At 42.8% G+C, this 20,784-nt stretch overlaps 3 protein-coding genes across 10 annotated transcripts in view; 1 reads left to right on the forward strand and 2 right to left on the reverse strand.

Annotated features, from left to right (window-relative positions):
* Positions 1–473: 473 nt before the first annotated feature.
* On the reverse strand, positions 474–7,784 carry ARPC5 (actin related protein 2/3 complex subunit 5). Its single transcript, XM_073356650.1, has 4 exons — positions 7,527–7,784; positions 5,455–5,526; positions 3,025–3,201; positions 474–1,765 (listed from the first exon to the last, which is right to left on the reverse strand). The coding sequence occupies exons 1-4, from the start codon at positions 7,668–7,670 to the stop codon at positions 1,703–1,705; spliced, it is 456 nt and encodes a 151-aa protein (XP_073212751.1). The 5' UTR covers positions 7,671–7,784; the 3' UTR covers positions 474–1,702.
* Positions 7,785–7,975: 191 nt separating this feature from the next.
* RGL1 (ral guanine nucleotide dissociation stimulator like 1) overlaps positions 7,976–20,784 on the forward strand; it is a 150,664-nt gene continuing 137,855 nt past the window's right edge. For 3 of the 8 annotated variants that reach the window (XM_073356637.1, XM_073356644.1, XM_073356642.1), the window contains exon 1: positions 7,977–8,067. The gene's annotated coding sequence lies outside the window, so the exon portion shown is untranslated. Of the gene's footprint in view, positions 8,068–8,237; positions 8,259–10,062; positions 10,154–17,791; positions 17,862–20,784 lie in introns of those variants that run through there. The other 5 variants (XM_073356646.1, XM_073356645.1, XM_073356640.1 and 2 more) reach the window with 5 other exon arrangements.
* APOBEC4 (apolipoprotein B mRNA editing enzyme catalytic polypeptide like 4) lies at positions 10,293–11,408 on the reverse strand. The gene has a single exon (XM_073358289.1). It carries the CDS (start codon positions 11,406–11,408, stop codon positions 10,293–10,295), a length of 1,116 nt encoding a protein of 371 aa, XP_073214390.1.

Genomic DNA, 20,784 nt, shown 5'->3' on the forward strand with positions numbered 1-20,784 from the left:
GCACTTAAAAAAAATGTAAGAAAAAAAAAAAAAGCAGGAACTAACAAGAATGAGACTTCAGGAGCTATTGTTTTTTTCCTTTCCTAGCTAATCATTTTCATAAGGAAAGTAGGGTGGGGGAATGAGTTTAAAAATCTCTTCATTGTTCTTACTGATATGTCCGTGTGCAAAAAAGGACCCAATGAAGTTGGAAAACACAGCTACATTTTTGAATAGTGTTGGTGTCCACATATCTTGATTTAGGTAGAGCATTCAAGACTGCTACAATATGATCCAGGCCTATGATTACTTACACGTGCAAAGTGCTGCTGCGGAAACAACCTTGGCAGGAAAAAGACTGGAGGTGAAGAGCAGAAGTCAGGTGACTATTTCGGCTTTTTTCCTTCCTCAATCCTTCTGTTACTGTGTGAATTTCCCAAATTCAGAAATAAAGCTATCAGAACAATTAACACCAAGGAATTTGAAACATTAAATAAATATTCAGTGACAATTTATTATCTGATCTTTATAATTTTACAAAAAAAAGCAAGTATCAAAAAACAGCAAAGATTTTCACGAGTTCCTCCTAAACTGGTGTAAAATGTGAATGTAAGACACAGGCTGGCCTTGCTCCTGGTCATACACATTCAAGGTTATCCCTGGGCTGGGGTGCACTGGGCCTTTGGAAAATTTTTATTTTAAAAAGCACCTGTCTTTTTTGGGGACTTGACTTGATTCACCCAAGTCACTTTGTGACTGAAATATAACATGGAGTGCGTACCTATTAGGATCAGAAATTAATCTCTTCTGGATCCCATGTACCTGAACACTGATCAAGGGGCTTTGCAATGGACACATTAGGCACCAGTCTGCATTTCTCAGATTACTAAAAGGCAGCTACTACATTGTGTTAGCTACAATCACTTTTTGCCCCCCTGCCCCGCCCCAACATGCTGCAATGGGATTTAACTGTATAACAGCCCCTTCTATTTTTCCTCATCAGGATCTCAGGTCCAAAAAAGGAAAGCTTCACTAGGTTAAAGCCCAGGGGAAATGGACCGTCATCCTTAAATATGTCATACAACTGTGTTGTGATGCCTCAGACAATTCTGCAACAGTGTGACTCTCCCATTGTGGACCCAAGACTTGAATGATCAAAGGAAACAGAGATAAACCATAAAGGTGAGATAGGAAAAAATACTCAACTCACTGGATGGATATTCTGGTTCTTTTGAGCCAGAGCTTGTTCTTCTACTGTACTTGCTGCTGTAGGGTTCAGAGTTTGAACAGGAGAAGCATAGTCCAGTTTCCATTAATAGCTGCACCATCTTTTAAAACATACAGCTTACATTGAACACTGCCTGGTTAGCTAAAGAATTAAGACACTGCCCTGAGTCCCTCAGTATCTGCTTGGAAAGTCAAGTCAAAATCTGGCATGATAATACATGAATGTAAATCATCTTACACAAAGACTTGTGTATATGTCACTGAAATGCTTTTGAGAGTACCAAATACTCCTATTAGAAATAAAATGGCACCTCTATTATTACCCGAACAGCAAAAGGAACTCAGATATGCATATTTTGTCATAGATATGAGAGAGGAAGCAAGAAGGCAAGCTGAGAGACAGATGCTACCCCCAGGGCAGCAGTGGCATTTGGTTGTTTTGGTCATTGTACCAGCATTTTGCACACCCACGGCAGGCAGTCACTGGCTGCTGAACTTAAACCGTTTTTCTGGCAGTCAAGACACGGACAATGGACCCTACACCTCCAGCAGCGAGAGCCTGAAAACAGAGAAGTAACAGTTAATATAAAGCCACAATAACCAGAGACAAACAATTACTACTTGGACTTCAGTACGTTTCATTTGAACATCTCAGAGTGTTCTACAGACACTAAACGTCAGCATTCTGCAATAGGAAAGCATTACTTCATTCATTTTATAGATGTGGAAATGGATTCAGGCATTAGATAACTGGCACAAGCCAGAGTCACTGGGGGAGTCAGGACTCTTGGGTTCTATTCCCAGCTAAGTCCCCAGCTTTGACCTTTAGATTATATTGCCTCGGTGCAAGACGACAGTTTTTAGGAAGTATGTAATGGCTCATTTTCATTTTTACCTAATACATGATCAAACTTCACCTCTAAAGTCTGCATGCATCAATATGCAGTAGGAAGTGTGTATTAATTTCACATGGTTCCCTGGGGAACCTTGTCCTTCCCATCCCAACTGTTGCAATACGAACACTGGAATTTTAAGGGGAAGAAGGTGTGACAGGGTCGGGCCAGATGGCTACAGAAGAGTGATCAAAGGGAGATATATTAGCCCCAGATTAAGCAGGTCCCTTTTCCCTGGGTAAGATAACAGGGGCAGTTCCAGAACAATCAGGAACATGCTGGAACCAATTAAGGCAGGCAGGCTAATCAGGGCACCTGGTTTAAAAAGGACCTCACTTCAGTCAGTGAGGGGCACGCAAGGAGTAGGGAGTGAGAAGGTGTGCTGCTGGACCACTGAGGAGTACAAACGCCACCTGGCATGAGGAGGAAGGTCCTGCAGTGAGGATAAGGAAGGTGTTGGGAAGGGGCCATGGGGAAGTAGCCCAGGGAGTTGTAGCTGTCACACAGCTGTTACACGAAACACTGTAGACAGCTGTGATCCACAGGGTCCTGGGCTGGAACCCGGAGTAGAGGGCAGGCCTGGGTTCCCCCGATCCCCCTCCCCCCTCTTGGAGGAGTGTTTGACCTGTGGGTCCTACCAGAGGGAAAGGTCCCACCCCAGAGACTGTGGGGATTATTCTCCTTCTTTTTCTCTATGCTGGCCAGTGATGAGGTTAGCTGAGTGAATGGCAGGTTTGAGCCACAAGCAAGGGCTGCTGTGAATCTCAGAGGCGAGCAAATCCGCCAATAACCGCAGGACCCACCAAGGCAGAGGAGGCACTTTGTCACAAAGGATGATTCTTGTTGGACTCAAGACAGAGTCCTGGATGTAAGGGTCTCTGCTAACGCAAATTATCAGGCCAAAAGTGACAGACGATCAACACACCTTTTCATGCCACTGCAGTAACACAGCACTGCTGTTGTCAGAGGGGCTCTCAAATCCCTTGTAGATGTATTTCATTAGCAGATCAACTCCATTCTTGTCCAGAGATTGTACTGCCTTTTCAATATCATTGGCTTTGAAAGAGATGAGGACTTTCAGGACAATGCTTTCTGCACGATCCTGTAAACGAGGGAAAAAGTCACAACCTGGAACTGAGCTGATCCATACTCACATGGTCTGCGGCCAAACGTTAATGATCTCTCAGCTCTCGGAGGCAGAACATTTCTATTTTTAACAATGCAAAAATGTTCTGTTAAGGCAGCTCATACACACACCAAGTTGTCAAGCAAACTGTAGAACAGATGTCCACCTCTGCCCTATGACAGCATGACCTCAACTGACTTTGCTACACAGATCTGTAATTCTAAATGAATTTCAATTTACAGCTAACATATGTAATTAATTTGAAATTAAGTTTTAGATAAGTTAAACAGGTAGCGCATCCCCAGTTGGGCAAAGGAAGCTAGTCTCAAAAAAGAGACACTCATTTTCTTCACTGGCTTTGTAACAAGCTTGTTCTCTTCTAGGTTTCTATCTCTGCTCACCAAGCTTGGCTTTTGTTTGCAGGACTCCACCCATAGTACTGTATAAGGGCTATACTGAACTTTATCACTGTTAATGTGTTATGGACTGGAAAGTTCCAACTTATTTTGAACTAAGAAGACTAAGGGTTTGATTGGCTTTCCTCTCACAACCTAAGCCTCCTCTTATTTTACATTTTGTCTAGATGGACAGCACTGCTGTGGAACAGAAGTGATCTTAAAGGAGTCTGCTCCCAAATTTCAGAAGTATCCCTACTCAGCACTGTCTGATACCTTAGCTTTACTCCCTCTCTTCCCCCATTGACTACTGTATTATAACTACTGCTTTAATTCTGTGTACGCAATGTTTTACAAAATCTTTGGAAAACATCTTTAAGGCCCGGTCAGCATTACCAGCATGAAATAGTTCCTGGTAATATGACTGCTTAATCTACAGAGGCCAACCCAAACATTTGAAGCCACAGTTAAAAGCAGCTGAACTGTCACATCCATGCTGAAATACAACTACTAGCACCAAATGTTTCAGGTAACTGTTTTTGAGAACTGACCTTGATGCCATTTCAGGATCAAGAATTTGTGTAGCATGGCTAGGTCCTATCATCACCCGTTCTCCCCCGCCCCCAAAAAGTAATTTTCTTCCTCTGTTCAGCAATAAAAGAAACCTTAACTGTTAGAATGGATTCCTCCTGTGTATAATCCCACTGAGCAAGTACTGTCTGCAGTTGCTTCCCAAAGGAATTATAGCCATTATCTTTCCCAGTAAGCAGACACATCCTGCAGCCATTTGATTTAGTGAGCCTTCTCAGATATGTAGTAGCAACAGTGATTTGGTGGGAGGCTCTTATTCTAAAAGAAGAATGATGCCAAGAACAAGCTCGCGAGACAGAGCTGCCAGGTCTGCAGGTTTTCACAAGGCTTTGGGACACCAGTCATATTTTAAGTCTTTTTTCCAAGTGGAAAAACACTTTGTACAATGGCACTACTTTGTACAGCCGATCTGCCCCATGTGTACTGTGTCGTGTATTTCACTGTCAGAAGTTTTAATACTTTACTACAGTTAGCCCTGCAGAAGCAACTTAACTGTGGAAGAGCAACTTAGATTTATTTGCCCCCTACTTCAGAATTAAGTTACAGTAGCCCCTATGCAACCCTAATGTCTTTGTATTATACCTTCAATGATACCAGTGCAATTCTAGTGAAGGAAACATTGTCACAGATGTAAAAAAAGGGCAAAATTACCTGCAGAATTTCTTACTTGATGATGCCCTTGCTAGCAAGATCGTTAAGTGATTCTCACAATCCCAAGTAAATTTGTAGGGCTGGCAGTTGGGGGAAGCAATCTTTACTGGGAAATTTGGTCTAGTGTCACAAACAAACATGGAATCCCACAGATATATTCTTACAGAGTGAATGCTTAGAGCAGAACTCCACTTTAAACAGAGCTGTGTGGGTGGCTACAGTATGGTAGATTCCTATAGTTTATCTGTGCATCGTTCAGTCTGCTTTGGGCATCCGTAACACTCAAAACTAGTTTTTGGGAGCCTTATCCAACAGGCAAGTATGTGTGCACAGTATAGTCAAAGCTCTATCCTGGGAGTGCTTATACTTTCTAAGTTCTTATTGTTAGCTAGAATTATGGACTCAACACAGTAGCCAATCAGTGCCTACTGTTTTGGGGCCTTTTTCATGGGCCTACTTTGGCAGAGTATAGTTTGGCAAAAGGGAAGAGCTTAATAAGTCTCGAGAGGGGAAGTGAGAAATCTATAGAGGACAAAGAATTAGGAAAATTCACAGCATGGCATATAAATGTGAGAGTTATTGATTACTTCACCTTTACTGCTTGGTTCTTGGTGTTGGTTGGAGGATTCTTCAGGGCTGCCTGCAATGCAGCCATCATGTTCCCTGTGAACAATGGTTAAGGAAAGATGGGGAAACAAGGACTTGGAAAGCAGTAGAGCTAGTCACAATACAGTGGGGTTCACATGGAACTTGTTCATTACTTGGAATATCAGCTATGGAGTTGCTGAGAGAACATCTTCCATATTGAACACTTCAGTGAGTGCAACGTAAGGTAACAAATACTAGCCAATTACTAAAAGCAATGGGACAGTACTAAGGTGGTCCAGTTTTCAGTACTGGAGAGCACCAATCACAGAACAAGGATCCAAATAATAGAAACATTTAGACATTCCACCCATTCTATCTTCAAACACCACACATAATGGCAAAATATCATGCAACAAGCTATAGCACGGCTGTTTGCAAAATACAGAATGATGTGATTGCTGAAATAAACTGTTAGTGGGAACATCTGTGGCCCATAAATTGGAAAAATACCATCAGTCAGGACCTCAAACTAAACATTGAAAAGAAAGGTCAATCTGTCAGTCAATTCATCACACTGTAGTTGATTATGATTCAAGAGAGTTTTCTATTCAGATTCTTATACTGCATCCACCACTGTGGTATCTAAAAACCTCCCAGTCGTGCATTAAGTGACATGACTAATATGCACCACAGATAGAGTTCATTATAGAACAACAAGATTCCAAGACTGCCTTCATCACTGTCATGAACCAGAAGGAGCACAAAACATGCTCTAGAGACACAGGTAATTCAGGCTTCCTGCTGACTGTACAGAAAAGGAAGCTAAGCAGCTCCCACTTGAATTTTCTTAAAGGGTTTCACAGTTTTGAGCACAGAAATTTGCCTTTCAGGTTTTTTTTTCCCCCACCTCCAGGAACTGCCAAAACTGAATCACAAAACCCAAGTACTCCTTTTCTCCTTACAGTGTGCATGATGAACACCCATTTTTTCATGTTCTGTGTGTATATAAATCTCCTCACTGTATTTTCCACTGAATGCATCCGTTGAAGTGAGCTGTAGCTCATGAAAGCTTATGCTCAAATAAATTGGTTAATCTCTATGGTGCCACGAGTACTCCTTTTCTTTTTGCGAATACAGACTACCACGGCTGCTACTCTGAAACCTGTCATTAATCCTACGTGGTTCAGCCTCGCCTTGAAAAGGCACTCCTGAAGAGAAATGCTTTAATATGTGGAAGTGAAAAGCAATTAGATTGTCACGGACTGGGTGCAATTATTCCCATAAAAGGAAAACCACACAGAGTGCACACTTCCTCCAACCCTGAAGCCTAAGAAAAGGGGTTTGAGGGCAGGGCTTTCTCTTTGCTCCTCCCTCCTGCTCTTGTGAGGACAGACAAGACCACATCCTCAAGTGTCTTCCCGCCCCAGAGAACTGGAAATAAAAAAAAGCTGACTAATATTAACATATATAAATACAATTGTAGAGGGGCAACTGTCTCCATGGATAGCATGGTGCTCAAGCCAGGGATTAGACAGAGACACGCTAGGAAGTTTTACATTGTTTGGAACACATTTAATTGAAAATCTATTGTTTAAGAACATAACACCTGGGTTTTAATCTGTGTGTTTCCTACTCCTGCACTTACACTCAAAGACAACAGTTATTTATTTCATTCTGTGGGGCTAGGTGCTATTGGCTGTCCTTGCCCAACCTGAAGCCTGCCCCTAGGGAGCCACAGATGTACAGGGGAGACCAGTTCGAGAGAGAGAGAGGGCTGTGGTGAATCTGAGCACTGGACATGGAGGATCCTCTCCCCCTTCCCCTAGACAGTAACTTTCCAGGCCAGCAAGACCCTGGCACACTCAATGCAGGGTGGCACAGGCGAGCCCCATCCCCCTTCCTGTGCCCTGGGCATCCTACAAGCCTGGTAGGCTCAGTCGAGGGCTGGGGACCACTCCCCGCCCCGGGGCTCGGCACGGAACCGGGCAGGGCAGGGGGCCAGCCCCCTCCTCCCCTCGCGCTCCTGGCCTCAGCGCCAGGGGCCAGGACTCTTTCTCCGGCGTTGGCGGAAGGATATTGCCGCAGGCACGAGTCCACCTCGCTCTCGTCGGGCCCGGCCTGGCCGTCGCCTCCATCCTCCTCGTCCACGAATTTGTTCTCGTCATATTCATCCACATCCACGCGGCGGAAGCGCGCAGAGGACACCGTGCTCTTCGCCATCGCCCCAGAACCTACCGGCGCCTCTCGTCCGCTCCCCTCCGCAAGGCGGTGCCCGCCCCCTACTGCCCACAGCGAGCAACACTGCGCATGCGCAAGGAGCAGAGTTCCTTCCGCCTCTCACTTCCGCTCACGCGCAGTAAGAAAGATCGCGCTCGATCGACACTCTCTTCCTACGTAATAGCCATACGCGCTCGCCGTTTGTGGGTGGGCGCATGCGCAACACAACTGCGAGTCTCTTTTTACACATGCGTGTTTTAAATTCCGCACCTCCCCCTTCTGCGCATGTGTTCTGAACAGACTTCCTCTTTCTCTTGCGGCATCCGGCAGGCCTTGCGCGGAGGCGTAGAGAAGGCAACCCTCAAGTGGGCGGAGGAAGGCAGGGTCTGGGGAGGAGCAGGTGAGCTGTTGCTATTGGTCGGCAGGAGGTGGTCACGTGTTCTCCCGGCGTGAGGAGGACTGTTACCATAGGAGCGGTCTCTGGTAGCCAGGCGGCGCTCTATGGGGGCGTCGTGGCCTCTGAGGGGGCGCGGTGCGGCGCGAAGCCCCCGATCCGGCCCCGCTGGGCTAGGCTGAGCCTCTGCACGCCGGGTGGGTGTGAGCCCCCGGTACGCACCGGTGTACGGGGTGCGGCTTATCTCTGGCAGCCCCGGTGTGGCCCGTCCCCCGTCTGTCCTCAGGGGCTACGGCAGGAAGGAGGTTACTGCTCCCGAGGCCTGTCTCCCTTCCTGCAATGCTTCTCCAGCGCTTTCCAGTGGGGCGCCCCGAGTGCTTCCGGGTGCTGACGAATTCATTCACCCCACCCAGCTGCTCGGGAGAAGGGTTAGCGCTCACAGCCCCATTTTGTAGACGGGGAAACTGAGGCACGGAAGTGTCCAAACTTTCAGCAGTGCCCCTTGATTTTGGCTGCTGCAGTTTCTAGGTGGGCAGGTTTTCAATTTCACTTGTCTCCTTTTTGAGCAGGCATGCTTGGTGTTGCTAGCCCAAAGTATCCAAAATCAGGCTCTTAAAAAATCGAGGTAACTACAAGAATTTGGGCTATAGTGAGTTTTACTCATAGTCATATGATGAATCAGTAACAGAGTTGAGGCCAAAACCCCAAAAACTTGACTCCCTGTTCCTACTCTTATTTTCAAACAGTAATCCCTTCCTTTATATTGATATAAACATTTTAATCAATAGTCCTTAATACATATTGAAATCAGATTTGAGGTATAAATTATATTAGTATTGTATGTTAAATAGACATTGGTAAGTAGTTTGAGTTCAAAATCTGGGATTTACAAAAAAGGATTTTACAGAATCTAATATGAATCATAATGCTTTCCTAATACTCAAAACAATATATTATTCTAGGACATTAAACTTTGTCCTCTGGTGCTGGGAACCCAAACTCAAAAGCCTTGTGCTAATCCATAACAAGGGGAAATTAAAATTGACTTTAAACCAAAAGTGAAACTGACTAGCCAACTTCTACTGTTCAAGCTGAGTGAAATGCAGAAAGTAATACAGACATAGTACATTTTAAAAAACACTCCATTTTAATCGTCTAAGGTATTAATAACAGATAATCTTTTTAAATAAGATTTTTATCATGCATTCCTTTAAATAAATGTGTTCATTTTTTAAATAATTGTATATACATTAAGAAGTTCAATTTAAAATTCCAGTCCAACTCCCACTGAAGTCAATGGAAAAACTCAATCGGGATTGAAGAGGGCCCCAGAGGATTGCATGTTACTAAGATTTAGAAGTACGGAGTTCTCATACTGTGACCTTAACCCTGCAAAGATTCATGCAAGTGAGTTGTCCCCCTGAATTTCCTGAAGTGAAATCACTCAGCACCTTGCAAGATCAAGGTCACAAAAATAAAAAAGGAGTGGGAGAATTGGTTTTGCAGAATTAATTGGTATTTTTTTGGTTAAGGTTTCTGTAACATCACTCAAAGCCCCTTTTGCTAGAGATCAGAAGTTACCAGCTTTGCTATAGAACGCTGCAACTAAAACACTTTAAATATTCGTAACAAATATTTTGTATTACAACAGTGAAAGCACTGATCTATAAAACAACTCACTTTTCATACTCTATATGCTATCAGCACCACCTTTTTAAACTTGATAGGAAAGAGATCTCTTTGGTGTTCACTCAATTTCATTTTTTATATATTTCTAATCTTATATATTTTTAAAATCTAATTTAAAAATCATATTACATGAACTTCTGGCTGATGAGAGGTGGCAACCTTGGAGGGTAAAGGCTTTTTTATTCACAAGACAAGTAGTGGGAGTGTAGTGTTCCCCCATGTATGTCCACCCTTACCTGAAGGAACCACTTCTAGGGATTCAGGCAGTGTTTGATCTATATTGTCCTTTTCATCCTTGCCTTGTGCCGGGGCTTCCAACAAGGATACTAGTTATGCTGACGTCTTATATGATGTGGACACCTCTCCAGTAAAAATCAGATTGAGACCGTCAACTTCATTTATTGTAAGTCACTAAAAGTCATGGGCAGGTACTGAATTTTCATCATTACTGGCCTAGACTGGATTTAAACGAGTGTTCTAAAGGTGAAAGTTTCCATATCCTCAGCATCACAGTTCTCTGAACCATCCAGTCCCTCTGTGTATTAACTTTCATAAGAGATGGATTTTTTTTTTTTTTTTTTTTGCCCTTTGGTATCTGTGGTCTTGCTGCTTAAAAGTTGTTCAGTGATTTCTACCACCTGAACAGGTCTTCCATGGGAAAAGGTTTGGGAATGATTGGTATAATTAAATAACTCTTTGGGCATCTTTAAATGCCTTACAATATTTTTAGGTTTGGGATATAAATGTTGCCCCCCAAAAGGCAGAAACTTGCTTGTGAAAGGCACCAAATGGCTGTGACTCATCAGTGGTGGCAATCTGCCGTTCATCATTTGTGAAAGTTGATGAGAGGGTGTGTTAGCAAAATAGTCTTGCTGCAAATTCTGCTGGGGTTTTAGATTTTCATATATTGCCTGGGGAGATGCTTTCATTAAGTAAGATTTAATTCCTGTTATGTTGTTAATTTTATGTGAATTTTGTTGGTCAGCTAATGCTCTTGCAGGTAAAATTGGATGATAAAGGGTTGCTTCTGGCATACCACTCACAAAATTGCAAAGGAGGGAATGCCAGACCCCACCACATAATGGGTTCAAAGTCACATGAGGCCACAAGCTGGCAAGGCTTCGTAAAGCTTCACAGTTCCATATGGACACGGGGAAATCATCCTCCGTGTGATAAAGCTGAGAGAAATAAATACAGAGGGTAATGTCTGGGTACTTTGTCAAGAAGTTGTAGATCTTGCTTATACAGCAGTGCTCAGCTTCATTACAAGGAGAGTAGTTGGAATAAAGAATTATGTACCTGATGCTGTCATAGTCATATGTAAGTGCATCCAGATAGCCACCCATCTCAAATAACATGGACTCTGGGTGGATGTTATACTTAATGCAGTTGGTTGCATGGCCCTTTTGGACTAATGTCCCAGAGAAGCTCCTCAGTTCATAGAATATAAGGTGTTTGTTTTGATGACTCATTAGCCCATATGGGAATCCAAAGGCCTTATGAAATTCCATATAAGGGACTCTTGCTTCTTCACCTGTCCGTATATGATAGGGGCATTTGGCACAGCTTTTGCTCAGTGTCTGCCAATAATAGGGCTTTACTACTGTTCCTTGATTTGCCAGATATTCCTGGAACAAAGTTTCCCTTTCTGGGTTCATATTGTACTGGAAAATCTCCCCACTCATATTTCTGTAATTGACAGTCCTGAAAGAAGAAAAAAGAAACTAATAATTTATCTCTCCCATTTCCTTTGCACTTACACAGCAAACATTATAATGCATATTCGTCTCCAACGAATATGCTGGTGCACAAGTACAGACAAGAAAGCTTTGTGGATTGCAGCTTCAAGTGAAGAGAGGGCAAGTTGGCAATATGAGTTTCAGATTGTCCTTGTTTTTGCAGGCCTGCTTTCTGTGTTTAAAATAAATTAATCAGAAAATGTCTCTTCCTGCTACTACCTCCCCTCCCACAAAAGTACAAAGTGTGTGTGTGTGTATATATATATAAAAAGCATTGCATACTTTTCAGAAATTGGATCACTAGATTTGCTGTATACAATCTGAGCACAATCAAATAGTTTAAAAAAAAGTATAATTACCATCAATACATCTCCAGGCCAGGATAGTAGTCAATGTATATGTAGTCTACTTCACAGGCTTTCCTAAGTCCAGTTGTTGATTCCCATTTTAGTCTAATAAATATTACAAACTTCAGGGGGTGGGCGTTAAGATCATTTGTTCAATTGGAAAAAAAAAAACCTGTTGTTTTCCCCTTGTCTCCATAGACCAGCTTGTAATTTTGTTGTATAACTTTACTGAGGTGTGACAACCCTACTACAGTCGTGGTGAAGACTCTAAAGGCAACCTCATGTTGATGTTTGCAATTGCCAAATGCTAGGATACGCAGACACAAATGAGACTTTTTCATTTGTTTGTATTTCAAACAGTCTGCTGTGTTTAGCTTTCTTTCCTTTGCCTGTCAGTATTTCATTTTCTCTCTTCATTTATTAAGTTCCCTTAATTTTTTTCAGATATTTTGGTACACGTGGGGGTTTTTTTGGGTTTTTTTTTTTGAGGGGGAGGGGATAAAAAGTGCACAGGTATAACAAACCAAAATATTTATTTGGCATATTGATACCAAGTAACTATTTATTATTCATCTGTAGAGCCAATCCGACAAAGAGGCACCATTGTTTTAGGTATTGTGCATACACGTAACACAAAATAGTCCCTGCTTCAATCTTGATTTTGCTAAAGTCCTTGCGTAGGTTTATGATCGTTGGATCTTTAATAAGTGTGTAAGCAGTCTGATATACAGTGGGCCAAATCATGCTAATCATACTCTCAAAAAACTCCAAATTGGAGTTAATAGGAGTTTTGTGTAAGGTAAACAAGATTTGACTTAAAGATGCTCTGGCTAATTATTTTCCTTTTTCAGTTGGACCCTATCACTTCCTTTTCAAAAAGCTCCAGCGGGCTCCCCCTTTCCCACTGATTCAAGTTTAAATTTCCCATCATTGCTTTCAAGGCCCTGCTTGGCTTTCCTCCTTCCACCTGCATTTTGGCTCTTATTGCGTTCCTGCAAATCCTCTTTGCTCCGCTGACTCGAGCTTCACTACTCCTTTTGTTTCCTTGTCACACTCCTGTCTTTTTGCCAAATTCCTTGCTCTTTCCTGTGCATGAGGACCTGCTTCAGGAGATTGTTCCATCTGCTTCTCATTTGGGGTTCTCCTAAAGTAGGGGTGGGCAAACTTTTTGGCCCAAGGGCCGCATCTGGGTGGGGAAATTGTATGCAGGGTCATGAATGTAGGGCTGGGGCAGGGGGTTGGGGTGTGGGAGGGGGTGCAGAGTGTGGGAGGGGGCTCAGGGCAGGGGGTTGGGGTGCAGGAGGGGGTGTGGAGTGTGGGAGGAGACTCAGGGTAGAGGGTTGGGGGCTCAGGACAGTGGCTTGGGGTGCGGGCTGCAGCAGGGGACTCAGAGTAGGGGGTTGGGGTGTGGAAGGGGGCTCAGGGCAGGGGGTTGGGGTGCGGCAGGGGGCTCAGGGCAGGGGGTTGGGGTGCAGGAGGGGTGTGGGGTGCGGCAGGGGGTTGGGGTGCAGGAGGGTCCAGGGTGTGGGCTGTGGCCCGGTGCCACTTACTTTTAGCGGCTCCAGGGTGGCAGTAGCGTGCAACAGGCCTAAGGCAGGCTGCCTGCCTGCCTGCCCTGGCCCCGCGCCGCTTCCGGAAGCAGCCAGCACCATGTCCCTGCAGCTCCCGGGGGAGGGGGAGGCGGAGGGCTCTGTGCGCTGCCCTTGCCTGCGGGTACCTCCCCCGAAGCTCCCATTGGCTGTGGTTCCCCGTTCTAGGCCAAGGGGAGCTGCAGGGCGTAGTGCCTACAGGCGAGGGCAGCGCATGGAGCCCTCTACTAACCCCTCCCCCAGAGGCCGCAGGGACGTGGTGCCAGCTGCTTCTGGGAGTGGCTCGGGGTCAGGGCAGGTAAGGAGCCTGCCTTAGCCCCGCTGCCCCACGGGGCTGGCAATCCCGCAGGCCGGATCCAAAGCCTTGACAGGCTGGATCTGGCCTACGGGCCTTTGTTTGCCCACGCTTGTCCTAAAGGATCTCTTCCTGAAGCCCACAAACACTGTCCGTGTGATGTTGAAAATATTCACACTGAGTGTCCTATTGTGTTCAGTCTTGTATGTGTCTGTCTTGATCACTGTAATTTCATCAGGGCAAGGACTCTCTATCTGTCTTCTACACTGATGAGCACATTGGTGCTTAAATGGTAAATAGTACTCATAATAAAAAAGAGTGGTTCTGAGGAAGAAAAAATCCTCAGAGTTTGGATAAACACCTTTTGAGGGGCTTATCTGCACCTCTCCAGACCTCCTGTAGTTTGCCAATACTAGCAAATAGAAAAAAGGTGAAGCATTTGGAGAAAGGTGTGTGTTACTGTTGCCCTCCATGAGCAGCCAGACTGGCCACAGGATGGCAGCATAGCACACACGTGGTGTTCAGCATTTTATACTAACTGGCCATAAGAATGGTTTGAACTTTATTCTCTGTTTGCAGTGTTGTTGTAGCCATGCCAACTTTATTCTGTGTATGCAGTGTTGTTTCACCCATGTTGGTCCCAGGATGTTAGATATACAAGGTGGCGGAATTAATTTTTTTTATTGGTCCAATAAAAGATATAACCTCACCCATCTTATAACCTTATTATGACATTTAACAAGGTGCTGCCAAAGAGACTGACCTCTTCCCCTAAAACTCTATGTAGCTCTGATACAACAACAGCAAATCTTCCAGCCTCCCAGATTAGTGCTGCAGTATCCTAACTGAGGAGCTGGGAGCCCCAGGGTAACCTGTCAAAGACTCTGGGTTTAAATGGGACTGTGTGCATGTGACCTGAGTGCATATGTGCATCTGCCCTCTGCTTCCCTGCCAGCTCTGTCCTTATGAGCCTGCAGGGGCTTAAAATGACAAGGATCCTGTACTGTAGTGCTTCAGGTTGCAGCATTCTCATCAATTTAAATCCCCTGCCAAGTAAGAAGAGTGGAACCGACAGGGGAGCGGACTCCAAATGAATCAGTGAATACAGCAGAGCTCTGCTTCTCATTTGCCACATACACTATTCTCATAGTGGAGGAATGTGGGTCAAAAGAGGAAGGGTGGCAAAAAACATCAAAAAACCCTTAAGCAAAATGGAACAAAACTGACCACTCAGCAGGTTCTCAGGACAAGTCAGCTTCTGTGCCTTGTTGTTTAAATTGTTGAAAAAAGAAAAAGAAAGGCTAGATGCCAATTTAGTTGTATAAGCTCTATTTAACTTTCTTAAATGTCCAGGTCTGGTGGATGAAGCAGCTGGTGACCTTGTGGAACTCTCCACAAAAAGAAATTCTTGTCAAGTGTACAGCTGTAGTCAATAACACGGAGCACTTACCTAGCACATCTCATCCTCAAAGCACTTTATAAACATTAGCAAATGGTTTAGTGGTTAAAATACAGATTGGTGAGGGGGCACTATCCCCAGCATTGCCCCTCTGAGTGTGCCACTGGGCTGGATTGCTTACAGAGACAGTGGCTTCTGATTCTGGGAGCCTAATTTGAGACACTGTGGGTCTGATTATTTATTTATTTATTTTATTTTATTTTATTTTGTAAGTGCTAAGCACTCAGAACTCTAGTTGCAGTTAATGGGTGCTGTGGGTGCTCAACACTTGTGAAAGTCAGACTCAATGTGTATCAAATTGGACACTTAACCTGAGGCACCCCAAATCAGTAATCATTTTTGTTAGCCTTAAAGCCGAATTTTGCAATCTTTACTCAGGAAAAAATGCTATTGATTCCAATGGGATATTTGCCTGACTAAGGGCCCAGGGTTTGGTTCTATAGTTCTGTATCTGTTTCCCCTTCTGTAGAATGGGGATATAGTACTTATATACAGCACCTTGCAGAGGCAAGGGGTTGTGAGCCAACAAATTAATATCTGTAATGTGCTCTGAGTTCCTTAGATTACACTGTAGGAGTATAAATATTTTATTAGCTTCATTCTGTTTATTCATAACAATTAACCAGTGCACAGGCTTAGGGAACAATAAGGACCCTCAGAAGTCTTTTGTTTTGTCTGGCTGCCCCTGTGTTTAGCCAAGAGCGCTTCCAGCACCCTCTCTTCTACTTATCTGCTTTCCTTATGGACTTAACCCTGTATTGGTCAATGGGGGAGTTTTCCATCTGCAGGAGGAACACAGGAGTTTTGGGCTGCAGCAGTGTGGAGAGTGGGTCTTTAATTTTTTGCGGGGGCTGGGGTGTGTGTGAAATCTGCCAAGTGTCTAAAAAAATCATTTATGCAATGTACCCATATTCCATACAAAAAGCATCATCCTGACATAATACAGTGATAGGCAGGGCATTTGCTAGGCATTCCAAACTCATTCCAGTAAAACCTTTAAACCACAACACAAACATGTATTCTCTCTATATAGGAATCCCTTCATCTACGCCTGAAATGCAGCCATCTCTGGGGCAGACAGCAGTTGCCATTTAATGGTGCACAACAGCACTATACAACTGTTTATGGAAGGAAGTGAAGAGAATTACTGTATTCAATTAAAACTACAGGGTGAATTTAAGTGGTCAGCATATAATTACTCAAGTTGGAATTTGGCCAAGACATAGGCCATATGTTCTTGTTCTTGAGAGAAATATACCAACTGGTCAGGACCTCACTTTTACATCTTCTCCAAATACTAGATGCAATCATGTACCTCTTCAGAATCTATGAAGCTCCTTACACCCCAATCTATCCCAAGTTTGCCAATTTTGAGTGTAATTACTGATATTGGTTTTATTTACTTAAAATAAGGATAACATGATTTATCGAGATTTTCTTTTGCATCGAAGGAAATACACGGATTAAGGGTTTATATAGAACTTGGCAAACATTTATCTAAAGTATAGATATAGTTCCAGAAGTGTGATAATGATTTTTCTCCATTAATTAGCCAAATTAAAAAGCCAAAGTTTGCTGTCTCTAGTACAAATATATTTACATAAGGGGGATCTAGTATTCCCCCTCTAAGTAATGCACTTTGTACAAGAATGCCCCCCTCCCTTTTTTTTTTCTGCTGAAATCTCTGAGCATTGAAATTCTGTAGCATTTCTTAGCACTGCCTGGTTCAAAATAATCTCTACTGGAAAGCATTTTACACATGACTTCATTCAGTAATAAGTTTATCTGAGTTCAAAGTACAGAAGAGTCATGTGGTCCTTAAACAATCAGAAACTTAATGTTTCTGTTCTATCTTAAGACTTTAAATATGGGGGTGGGGAGGGAGAAGCAGGATATGATCCAAAGCTGTTTTTGATTTAATGCTTTAGTTTCATTTGGAGACTTGGGGCTGGATCCTGCAAAGTGCCCGCAAGTCCCATGTGTTCTGGTGTTTGTGTCTCACTGTTTTTACACAAGTGTAATTTCACTGACTTCAGTGGAGTTATTCCCAATGTACACTGGAATAAGTGAAATCAGAATCAGGCCCCTTGATCCCAATATTGTGGTGAACAGTGGAGACTGTAACAAAGGGAAGATGACCTGGCATCGCCTATTTTGGTATTTGTAGCAGCAATAGACAACTGATGAAAATATTGTTGGGGGCTGGTGAAAAGTGAAAGCCAGAGTGCAGGGTTTGTGAATTCAGAGCATGCAAAAATAGGAAACAGCTTTGTCTTTAACCAGGAACACCAAAGCTTCTTGATCCTCATCTACATTGCCCCAAATATTTCAGTGCTGGCCTTCCTTTGAGCAGACTCTGCTAATGATACTGAACTGTCCGGTGGTTTTTATGAAATTGATGGTGGAGACTGGGGTAAAGATACTAAATACATTTTCACTGATGAATTACACCAGGATTTTCAAATCGGATGCGTAGAATGAAAAACTGGTGCAGCCCACCATTTAGCCTCCCAGTAATTTAGCTATTATGGGATAATCTCCGTAACTAACTTTTTAACATAGTTTTAAAATCATTGCAACTTGCACTAATTTTTTTTCCTTTTAAAGAAACAGGCTGTTCCCTCCACCCAGTGTTTTGTCCTCCTAAGAGAGAGAGCTCCGTAGCCTATGGACTTGAAAAAGGTAACATATATGTATTTGAACCAAAGATCACCTAGGAAGGTTCAGTGAGGAATGGGAGCCTGAAGAGAGATAATAAGTCAGTGTAGTGAAGAAATCACTATTTCTAAGGCACGTTTTATTTGCTCATAAAAATTCTGATCAAGGCTCTGGTCCTATAAAAGAACAAAAGAACAAACTGATGTCATTGGGACTACTCTTGGGCATAAAGTTAAGCACATGTGTACGTCTTTGCAGGATTGGAGACCAAAGTAGTAATGCCTGCTAAAGCTAGTTTGTTTGTTGTACGTGGGATGAGAACAGACATCTAAGAACAGTAATAAATACTGTAGAAAGCTAGCTAAATTCATACCTGGTTTACCTTAGAGATGAATTTGGCTCAATGTATGTTTGGTTGAAAGTGTGTAAATGGAAGCCAGAAGCCAGATACCCTGAATCACAAGTTCAAATTTCAGGATTCTGCATCCTCTCAACATAAATAAATTTAGTTCTATGCATTTTGCTCTAGCAGTATTGCCATACCCAAGCATTCAAAAATCACAAATCAGGCACTAGAAAAATCATGAGATTTAAAAAATAAACAGCAGGGGAGTAGTTTCTTTTTCTTCTGGTGTTGGAATGTTCAGGTTTCACATTTTCATGCTTTTCTCTTTAGCCACAAGGGCTATAAAATTATCTTTTGGGGTTTTCTTGTTTTTTGTTTTTTTAAAGGAAAGCTGAGCTTATTATGTAGTAACCTGATTCTACCATCTGGAACTCTAACAAAAGCACCAAATAATGTGAGACTCCCATTACAAACCACCCAGATCTTAAAAACCTCAGCCCTCTCCATGCTGTATGAACATTAAAGTGCCCATGATATTTTTGTAATGCTAGGGAGTTGCCAACATTTTTATTTTTCCACACTGGTGGGCGGTGTATTGCCACTCTCACGCTGTCAACTCCAGCATAGTTCCCTGTGTACCAGTGTAAGGAAGGTGGGGCTGGAAGATCTGTTGCTACACAGATAGGCTTATCCTCCCCACTGTGACATCGATGGGCACATTATGTATCTGGGACTATTGCATATATATATATATACACACACACACGCACATTTCTTTTTAATTGATTTGGTTGAGGATCTAGCCCCTGTTGACATCCGTTTGCCGGTGGAGGGAGAGTAGTTTGCTTCATATCACTAAAGATACTGAGTCTGATTCTCTTATTCATACCAGTATAAATCAAAAATAACTCCATTAAAGTCAATGGAGTCACTCTGGCGTAAATGAGGTATGTGATCAGAATCAGACCCTGAATGTGTGTTGGTTCCACCAAAGTGTTGCTTAGCCTTATCAATCCATATGTGTATATTAATTTAGGATGTTCTGCTTTCTCTTTATTGAAAACAGTATCCATAAGTGATGTCACTAGAGCTGGTTGGGAATTTTTCAATAAAATGCTTTTTCATCAGAAAATGCTGATTTGTCAAAGGTGAAACTTATTAGTTTCAACAAAAAATTTGTCAGGAAGGCTTCTCAGGTTCTGGATGGCATTTAGAGAGACCCCTATTCCCCAGAATAGCCAATAGCTGGGTGGTTTGAGTGCTCAGCTGGTGCTGATCAGCATCTCCCGCATCCTAGGTGAGTGTCTCGCCAATGGCATATTAGCTATTCTGAGGTGAATATTTCTCTACTTTAAATTTTTAAAGGTCTAGTTTTTGTTCTGATGCAGAATGAAAGCAAATGCCGAAACCTCAAACTTTTTGCAAAAGTGAATTTTTGTTTTCGGGCCAGCCCTATGTGTCACATCTGTGGTTGGTAAAGATCAGAACTATGGATATATATTTTTTATTTTTACCTTACAAAAAAAAGCTGTCTTGTACTCTATATTCGGCTAGTGATATCTAAAATGAAATGACAGCAATTGAAAGCTGTACAAAGAATTTACTGAACTTGTGCACAGTTATTTAAATGGGGATTGCCGAACAATGATGTGTGCTAGTGGCTTGGGAGTCCGAGTGCTAAATTGATGAATTATTTGTCAGTGTCCTATTTCTGGCCAAGTATAATAAATGCTCTAGGAACAATATGGAATCATAAATTGAATTGCACAAGACTCTTCTTTTTACTCTGGATTTTGCTTGAGGGTGGTGCTGGTAATTTGGTTAGCAATTTGTCCTTTCTTGTATACATTCTGGGGCCATATTCTCATCTTGGCCACTGCAGGGAAAATACAGAGTAGGTCACCTGATGAAGTTACTCTGTGTTTAACCTGATATCAGAATCTGGCCCCGAGGTTTTTAGAGTTATGTACATGGGCTCTGAAATTGCAATTGAGCACATTATAGAAACCAATAAATACATTAAATTATTGGCTGAGTTGAAACTGTTTGCCACATGATTTCTGTTCAATACTGGAAGAATAATGAACAAAGTTTTTTTTTAAACAAATAGATGGCAATTGCCTCTAGCTGTGCAAAGGGATTGAACCTGAGAAAATGGAAGATAAAGTATTCCAGCTTTGAAAGACTAGTAAAATAAAAAGGCAGAAATTGTCCTATATAAGCAGTAGTTTATAAGATGAACAAAGTTGTGAATTTCTATATGCTGTAGGAGGAACTGATTGCTCAAATAGTGGGCAATAGAGATACCACTAGGAAGTTTAAGTGAGAGGTGACCTTCCCTAAGGAGACAGGATGGAGCAGACCGGATTTTGTTTTGGGTTAAGAGTGTTTGTTTGCTGTTTGTTGCTTTTAATTTGGTCATAAAAGGGTAAGGTGTATCCTTTACTCCGCCCAGCTCCTGCTCAATAAGGTGATGGCTCAAGTCACAGGATGAGAAGCTCCTCCTAACTTATATAAATTATCAATGTTCAGTTTAACTGAAACTGACTTCTTTAGGTCAGATTTCCCTCTCAGCCTATGATAACCCAGTGCCCCTATGGT

Source organism: Lepidochelys kempii, chromosome 8 (assembly GCF_965140265.1).
Source record: "Lepidochelys kempii isolate rLepKem1 chromosome 8, rLepKem1.hap2, whole genome shotgun sequence".
Taxonomy (NCBI): domain Eukaryota; kingdom Metazoa; phylum Chordata; order Testudines; family Cheloniidae; genus Lepidochelys; species Lepidochelys kempii.

Bases quoted from the DNA above. Each gene is read 5' to 3' on its own strand.
- APOBEC4 (XM_073358289.1), bottom strand. From the start codon at position 11,408: ATGAACCCAGAAAGGGAAACTTTGTTCCAGGAATATCTGGCAAATCAA.
- ARPC5 (XM_073356650.1), bottom strand. From the start codon at position 7,670: ATGGCGAAGAGCACGGTGTCCTCTGCGCGCTTCCGCCGCGTGGATGTG. The intron at 5,527-7,526 runs TATCCTTCCGCC...CCATTGTTCACA, and splicing joins TGGACTCGTGCCTGCGGCAA to GGGAACATGATGGCTGCATT. The intron at 3,202-5,454 runs GTGAAGTAATCA...CCTCGTTTACAG, and splicing joins CCAAGAACCAAGCAGTAAAG to GATCGTGCAGAAAGCATTGT.